Below are 9,120 nucleotides of genomic sequence, written 5' to 3' on the forward strand. Positions count from 1 at the left end.
GAAAACATATAGTAAAGATGGTCATAGCTACAACGGTGATACAGAGACAGTCGGAAAGCGTGCGGGAAAAGACGTCAAAACTTATGTTGGTGGAAACATTGAAAGAATAGCTGAAGATGACAAGGATGAAAGGCATGGCGACAATGCAAATGTAACAGGTGTTAAAGATCTTGATTCTGTGGATGAGAAAGAGGATAATCTTAAGATCCCTAAAAGACGGACAAGGCCACTAAAAAATAGAAATCAGGATACTAAACTTAGCAAATCAAACAAAGGTCAACAATAAAACCTTGATAAAAAGAAAGTTGTAAAGAATGGTGTTACAGATTGTAAAAATGAGTCAAAAACTAATAATCGGCGAGAAGTACAGATACAAGTGACATAAGCGAAATTATTGTAACATCCAGAAGTCGGAAAGATAAAAGAAATTTGAAAGGTAGCAATATTTCTTTATCCAAATGTGGTCCCAGTGATACTAAGAAAAATATATTTCCCCGGAGTTATTGAAAGTTGAAGAGCAAGAAAATGATGTAAAGAATAAAAGGGAACTGTCTACAGAAAAACAAATGGAAAGCTAGAAAAAAGATCCAAGAATTCCAAAACAAAGTGTTAATAAAACAGTAGTTGATGTTAATACAAGTTTAATGGAGAAATCAGTGAGTCACAAAGTGAAATCAAAACAAATACTTGATAAAACCCGTGATGAGCCTGCCGCAAAGAATGTGAGAGCAAGTCGTCGATGTAAAACATTAGCGATGGCTGCATTTAAAGAATCCGTAAATAGTTCAGATAGTTTTGAAAGATACAGGAAGAGCAAGTATTGAATATCTTCTGAAAACTATACCCATCTTTGTATTTGTTGTGTATTTGTAGTGTTTCATTGGTTGAGTAGATGAGAACTGCAGGATTGCATTAATTTGGAGTAAAAGGAGAGCGTGGTGTTGTAAACAATTACCTTGTCGCTTGTTATTTATTAAATAGGTTGACATTCTTTGTGAGGAACTAATCCATTTATCTTATGTAATGGGAAGCAAGGAAAGACATGAATAGAAAATGTAGAATATTTGTGAAAGAAGTCATTGTATTTAAGGTGTTAAATAATATTGCAGAGCATTTTGAAGTTGATATAATTCTCTCTCTCTCTCTCTCTCTCTCTCTCTCTCTCTCTCTCTCTCTCTCTCTCTCTCTCTCTCTCTCTCTCTCTCTCTCTCTCTCTCGTATCTTGAAATCAAGGTTATATCCACAATAAAAATACTATACCTGGTTCAAAGTAAGGTTAATTTGTTTTGAAACTTTTTTTGCCAAGTAGTTAGTAAGCTTATTCTCAAAACTTCATATAAAGCTTCTTTTAGGAATTTTCATTAAATTAATCAATGTTTTTCATAAATGTCAATATTATAATTATTCTGATCATGTACAGTATAGCATTTCAAATGCTTGCATGTAGTAGAAGATCCTATTTATTTTTCTTCAATAAATAACATTAAAATGACAAAATTTGCTATTAAAAGGATAAAATCTAATCTTTTGCTATTGGTTTTAAGCTTTATATATTCATTATACAAAATGTGCGATTAAATGTTTGTATTTGGTGTAGAATATAGCCTATATAGTTAATAACGGTTGCAATTTGGAGCATTTTAAGAACTTAAATTTTTTCATTGTTTTATGAAACAAATGGTGATTCAATTCGAGTTATGATAGTCTTAAAGTTAGGAAACCATCAGTAAAATAGTTTTAAATCAACATTCACGAAATATTTCTTAAAAGCAGATGTTCTAAGAGTGGTTTTTTGATGTAAAACTTCATTATTATTTTCGAAAGATTAAGGGGATAGGCTAGTTATACCTATTGACAAAGTTAAGATTAGAGTTTTGTAAAGAGAATGCCTAGACGCAGCTTCTTGTTAACGCGTAGATTAAACTTAAAGGGAATTAGGTTTTGAATATAAGGCACTAATTAGGAAAAAAGTAATCTGGGCTTGATCCAATTACTTAGGATCATGGGAGGAATTATCACTTATATGAAAGCTCAAAGTAAGAGAAAAGGAATTTATGGGTTTCTTTAGATAATTTAGTGAATTCCTACGAGATGCTTTCAACGTAACATTTTGAAGGTATATTTTAGAGGTTAGTACTTTTAAAATATTTGCGGATTTAGTGGGTAATGTTTTGGTTGAAATTTTCAATTGTAATAGAAATGTATATTGTATATTTTAAACCTATTAAAGGTAGTGTTATAGGTAGAATTGCTTTATCAAATCCCAAACATAACACTTTATTGATAGGATGTGAATTGAAAAAGATTACTAAGCAGATAAAAGCTTAAAACCATTTGCTTTTTTTATAAACAATGAAATGTTTTTTTTTTGTCATTTACGATTTTATTAGATACAAATGATAATCATTAAAACTTAGAGACATGATATGCTTGTATCACTCATAAATGTACATTGCCTATACTGTAATGATTTCAATATATATATATATATATATATATATATATATATATATATATATATATATATATATATATATATATATATATATATATATATGTATATATGTCAATTGTATAAGAAAAAAATTGTATGGACTTAGTACTATAAAAGTAAGTCCTGAATTATGATTCATGGTTAAAACGTAACAGAATTATATAACTACATATATTGAATAAGTGAGGTAGATGGCCCAGTATTTGGACGTCAGTGATAAGTATGGACGTTACGGACCAATTAATTATAGTCAAAATGCTGGAAAGGGTTCATTCCTGATATGAGTAAAAAATATTTGGCTAGTTAATTAAAATCAACTTCTTCATTCATAAAAGAAATGATACATCTTATTTTAAACGATCTTCTGGTTTTGGTGAGAGGAGGTTATAAACAGTTCTTCTAGGAGAAGGGCACTCCAAAATCAAACCATTGTTCTCTAGTCTTGGGTAGTGACATAGCCTCTGTACCATGGTTTTCCACTGTTTTGGATTAGAGTTCTCTTGTTTGAGGGTACACTCGGGCACACTGTTCTATCTAGTTTCTCTTCCTATTGTTTTGTTAAAGTTTTTATAGTTTATACAGGAAATATTTATTTCAACATTGTTGCTATTCTTAAAATATTTTATTTTTCCTTATTTCCTCTTCTCACTGGGCTATTTTACGTATTGAGGCCCCTGGGCTTATAGCATCCTTAGCATCCTGCTTTTCCAACTGGGGTTGTAGCTTAGGATTTAATAATATATATATATATATATATATATATATATATATATTGTGTGTGGATACTGTATATATATATATATATAAACATATATATATATATATAATATATATATAAACATATATGTATATATATACACACATATAAACATATATATGATTATGTATATGTGTATATATATGTATATATATATATATATATATATATATATATATATATATATATATATATATATATATATATATATATATACAGGTAATTTGAAGTTAAAAAATAGTTTACGCATGGGAAAATATTCAGGAAAAAAAAAACAACTAATAAAGTAAATACATTTAAATTAATGATCAACACTCACCAACCCCTGCCCTACTACTTTATGCGCATGCCACGACGTTTCTTGACCTCTTTTAGTCTCTTGGGGACGGAATCGGCTAATGTCTTTAGGAGGGTTGGGTAAAGGTTGTCCTAAGCACGTTGTAGCTCTCTGGTCAGTTTCTCTATCGGAGACATATTAACTTAATGTAATTGTCTTAATTATGGCCCATAAATTTTCAATGGGTGATATGTCAGGAGAATTCCTTGGCTAGTCACAAATAAACTCTATACCACAGTCTTTCAGCAAATTAATGTTTTGCTTGGCGGTATGGGACGGGGCGCCGGTTTGCTGAAACATGCACGTGTTAGTTTTTTTCCAAAGAGTCCTCTAAATGTTCGTTCAGTAAGGTGTAGTAGGAATTTTTATTCAGACTCGTTTTTAGGCAAAAAAAAAACAAAAAAAAAAAAACTAATGATCCCTTGCCCCTATACCCAAAACAACCCCACACCATAACATAAGCCGGGAACTTTACACTCGTGCTGAGGTACTCAGGGTTGAGAGGATAAGATGTCGCCTTGCGCCAAACTCGCTTGCCCTTTGTGTCCGCCACAAAGAAAGATGCCTCGTCACTCCACAACACTTTCCTCCACTTGTCGAGGTCCCAATCTTTGTAAGAATTGGCAAATGCAAGTTGGTCCTTTTGTTTGGCGGATACTAGAGGGTTCCTTCGCGCCTTCACTTTCGAATAATGTAGGTCCTTCTGTAAGCGTTGCTGAACAGTTCGACCAGAAGCTCCAGCAACAGCCTCTGGATTATCAGCCGTAAGGATGGGATTAGTCTCGATATTCCTAGCAAGAACCCTTAAACCCCTCTGGCTGATAATTTGTGGTCTACCAGGACTTGTGTCTACCTTGAGGATCTCCTTGCCCCCACTCACCCGGTACTTTTTCAGAATGTTCTGGACTGTCCTTTGTTTTACGCAGGTCTTCCCACTGATTGCACCAGTTTTTAAGCCTTCCTCGTGAAGGTGTATCACAAGCACTCTGTTTTCAATAGAAGTATATCCTGTAGACATACTACAAACAGCTACACAACCAAAAAAAAAAAAAAAAAGTGATACAAAAGGGGACCTGCTGCGACAGCAAAACACATACATCCGCACTTGACAAAACCACAAAAGCACTGCCGGAATTGTGGTGATATCATCAGTGAGACGGGAAGAAACTCGAGGCGAGTTCATTTTTGCACTATGACAGTGAAATTTGCACAGAATATGCGTCTATATGTACACAATACCTCAGCCAATTTTAGTCTCCCTAAGTTGAATATTTTTTTTTTTTTTTTTTGGTGGACTTTTTCTCTTATTTTCAAAATATATATCCTCATTTATGAATGAATTTTAGAAGTTTAAAAGCCAACATAGGGCTTATAGTATATACAATACAACCACATTACCATATTTTCAATTTTTCTTATATTTTTTTTGTTCCATCTCGTGAAAATAAATTTAGAAAAATAAATTTTTCAAATATTTTTCCAATTAATTTTTTTGGGGAGGCCGATAGGAAAAATCTTGTAATATAATTTATTTCTACAATCATCCAGAATTATAATACTTTTCGAATTTTAAAAATTGGTCCATAAATAAGGAAGTAGTTGCAGTTTGATAACAAAAAATATTATTTTGAGAAATAACAGTTTAAAGTTTTGATGTACTAACATTTGTTGGTAAATATGTTTTTTAGACATGCTTATTTTTCTATTGTTGCATGGGGGGGGGTTTCATGGCATGCCAGGCTACTCATTGTTGCCAGGTTTGGTACTCTAAAAGGCTCCTGGCTGATATGCATCTCCTCTGCTTGCATATACTTTCTTATTCTTTTTCGGTGGAGCATTAGATATGCTCTTTCTTCTTGTTTCTTTTAGTGTGAGAGCTTTTAAATATTGCTTTGTTGCTTCTTTCATTACTGGGATTAATGAGCCAGCAATGTATCCTACATTGAGCTCAATTGCTGCAATATGGTAGGCAAAAGTGGCAGTATCTTTTCCATGATATCTTACTTTTGGGCACTTGGCCCATACTGTACTGTTGAAAGCCTCGTTCATATTTTGAGTACGGCCCTTCCTGCATCTGCTCAAGATATCATCCGTTGCAACTTTCTCAAAATACTGGCGGACAAGGGTCATCTCTTCTTGTATGAGTTTCACTTTCATTTTATCATGACTTCTTGACCTCCTATTTCTTGCAATATCTTGCTGATAAAAACAGTAGCTCTTCTCCCCTTCTGGGCACAACGAATGATCCTGTTTGTCATTAGTGCTTGTTAAATGAAGAAATATGGCCATTATTTCCCTTCTCATGGCACCAATAGGGTCATCAGGATCTTTGGCATCTCTCCTTTTAGCACAACCATAATATTTACTGCACCTCACACAATTATTTTTACTTAATGCATCTTTTCCACCGAAAGTACTGACAAATGTAATTCTTTCTTTTCCATTTTTATTTGTCACTTTTTCACAATTCTTTTTCAATTCCTCTAAAATATGTTTGAGTCTTTTCTGCACATGATTTATGCTTTCCTCTTTTACCACTTGGGTACTCAGTGTCATATGGACCAGTTCCTTCTTTCATTTCTTGTATTGCTTTAAACCCTTTTCCATCACCATCTCCTTCATACACTGTATCTAAATTCCCTTTTTAAAGATCTTCCCCATATTGCAACAGCAGCATCCACTTCCATTTTCCCAGAATATTCATAATAATTCTTCTTTCATTTTCCAGAGTCTTTATGTGCCTGCAATTTAGCCTTATGTTCATCTCCTGATATCAAAGTTTTCTTTAGTTTTCCGTCAATACTATTACAAGCATTGCAATTTTTTGAAAATATTTCTGCATCAACGACATATCCCGTATAGGCTTCTGTCAATATGCCCTTGCCAACTGATGAGGTAAAACCCCTCTTCATCCATGTACCATCATACATAAATTCGATATCCAGAATCCCATCTTCATCAGGTTTGAAGCCTATTGTTTCATTGTGTTTGAAAATTGCCTTGTCAACTTCTGCAATCATTTCATCATACTGGTTCTCAGCAATGGTTTCAACATAAGTCATAACGTATGTATAAGATGCAAGTTGTTTGGCACCCATGGCACTTGTTATATTATTCAGGGTAGCGAGACCTCCCCCATTCATTATATTCTGGTACACAAATGAAGCAGTAACTTCACCAATATTATTAATTTTAAAATTTTCTACCTTTTTCACTTTAGAATAAACAATGTTTTCCAGTTCTTTACAATTAAACTTAGTAATCAAAGTAACATCCAAATTCTTTCTTTCGTAATCAATTTCAATTTTGCTGCTACAATCACTGCATATGACTCTTTCATTGAAACATCTTAGTGTCATTTTCTGTCAAAAAAGTATTTCATTTTCTTTTGGCTACACAATAAATTTTCACCAGCAAACTTCCAAGCCTTTGTTAATTAATCACCAAAATTAGTAACATTATGTAATAAATTTATATCAGGGGCGTCCCCCTCCCAAGATTCACGAACCACATCTAATGGACCAGGCACACAATGACCAAAAATAAGGCTGAAAGGTGAAAATCCTAAAGATTGATTCAGCACTGACCGGAATGCAAATAATAAATAAGGTAGTTCCTTATCCCATTCGGAACCATTAACCAAACAATATTTTTTTATCATAGACTTCATGGTTTGATGAAATCATTCCAAAACACCTCGACTTTCAGGGTGGTACGGAGAAGTCACATGTTTAATTTTTAACTCGGCCATCTTCTCCCCAAATAATTTACTCAAAAAATTAGACCCACAGGATATAGAGACATGCTATCCATAATTGTTAAAATATACTGATTGCCACTACGAGTTTTCGGCAGAGGACCAACCACGTCAATAATTATCTCCCTGAACGGTTCAGAAACAACAGGAATAGGATGTAATGGTGCCTTTGGAATTGGTTGATTAGGCTTCCCGACCTTTTGACATGCATCACAACTATTTACAAATTTTTTTAACATAATTTTTCATCTTAGGCCAAAAATAACTTTCACATAATTTACGAGTGGTTTTAAAAACATCAAAATGACCAGCCAAACCATTTTCATGAGCCAATGTCATTAATTCCTTTCGATAAACATAAGGAACCATAATCTGTTTAACAATTTCACAACCTGTGTTAATGGCATCAAAAGGTCTACTTACTCTGTATAAAACATTATTAATTATTTTAAATCGAGGGACATTCAAATCAGTAATTTTGGCAGATCTTTAAAATCTGCTTTTTGAGCTGTAATAAGTTCCTTAGTAGTCCAATTAAGTTTATTATCCAACACACCACTATCTACAACTAAGCTATCACTGCGATCTAAACTACTCAAATCAACATCAACTACCAACTCGGCCGAGTCAACACTACTAGCCTTCGATCGAGTGACTACAGATATTTCATTACTGAAATTTAACACAATTGGGAAAGTTTTATTTATTAGGGTGACATCATTCCCTAACACCAAATCCACATCTTTAAAAGGAAATTTATCAATAATGGGCAGTTTCAAATAACCTGAAAATGCCGGGCATTATAAATAAAAACTCAACCGGGCAAGACCTGACCGTATCTGGAAAACCACTTAACAAAACATATTCCTTATTTGTACATTCTAAATCAATAGGTAAAGATTCTCTGAGAATTAAAGACTGAGCAGCCCCAGTGTCACGCAAAATTTTAACCTTTCTTTGCTTAGTCAAATTCCCAGAGCGAACAAAACCATCAGACAAAAATTCCTGAAAAGGAGCCAGTGACTTACTGCCTAGTCATTGATTATTAGAGTTCTCAGCCACTGACTTGTTCTCATTCCTACGAATGGCCATTACTGGACGTCTTTCGGTCCTTTGTGACTTTTTAAATGCCAAACACATGCTCTTGACGTGTCCCTTCTTATGACAGAAGAAGAAAGTCAAAGTTCTCAACTTCTCCGTGTTGTCTGTGGTCTGCTTATTATAACCGTTAGCAGTAGTAGTACGAGAACCATAATTGTCATTAGGCCTGTTATACTTGTTCTGGTTACTATTCCCATTAACTCTCACCCAACCAGACTTCTCATTTCTGGGTACCTACCCTACCATATTTTTATGAGAGAGGAGGTACTCATCACTTACAATAGCCACCTCCTGCAAAGTTTCTAATTTTAACTCTTCGAGGTGTACCTTCACCTCGTTAGGCACGGACCTTTTAAACTCCTCAACCATAAACTCCGTCACCTCCTTAGACTTTAACCAGTCGCCAGCAAATTGCTCTTTAGCCCTGGCGAACTCTACAAAAGTCTGCCCTCTTTCCTTCTGTAAATTACGGAAGCGTTGTCGGTAAGCTTCCGGTACCAACTCGCAAGCCTTCAAAATTATGGCCTTCACAGAATCATAATCTGAGGACAGATCTTCGGCCAAGGAAACGTAAACTTTCTGGGCCTTAGCTAACAACTTACTCTGAATAAGAGTGGTCCAATACTCCATTGGCCACTCCAACCTTGAGGCTATCCTCTCAAAAGAAGCAAAAA

At 34.1% G+C, this 9,120-nt stretch overlaps 1 protein-coding gene across 1 annotated transcript; it reads right to left on the reverse strand.

The window, feature by feature from the left end:
* Positions 1 to 3,552: 3,552 nt before the first annotated feature.
* LOC137658909 (uncharacterized) lies at positions 3,553 to 4,606 on the reverse strand. The gene is made up of 2 exons (XM_068394029.1): positions 4,023 to 4,606; positions 3,553 to 3,712 (listed from the first exon to the last, which is right to left on the reverse strand). The coding sequence occupies exons 1-2, from the start codon at positions 4,604 to 4,606 to the stop codon at positions 3,553 to 3,555; spliced, it is 744 nt and encodes a 247-aa protein (XP_068250130.1).
* Between the last annotated feature and the right edge of the window lie 4,514 nt (positions 4,607 to 9,120).

This window comes from Palaemon carinicauda, chromosome 19 (assembly GCF_036898095.1).
Source record: "Palaemon carinicauda isolate YSFRI2023 chromosome 19, ASM3689809v2, whole genome shotgun sequence".
NCBI lineage: Eukaryota > Metazoa > Arthropoda > Malacostraca > Decapoda > Palaemonidae > Palaemon > Palaemon carinicauda.

Excerpts from the sequence above, each read along its gene's own strand:
- LOC137658909 (XM_068394029.1), bottom strand. The coding sequence starts at position 4,606 with ATGTCTACAGGATATACTTCTATTGAAAACAGAGTGCTTGTGATACAC. Across the intron at positions 3,713-4,022 it reads ATGGTGTGGGGTTGTTTTGG|AGAAACTGACCAGAGAGCTA; the intron begins GTATAGGGGCAA and ends TGTCTCCGATAG.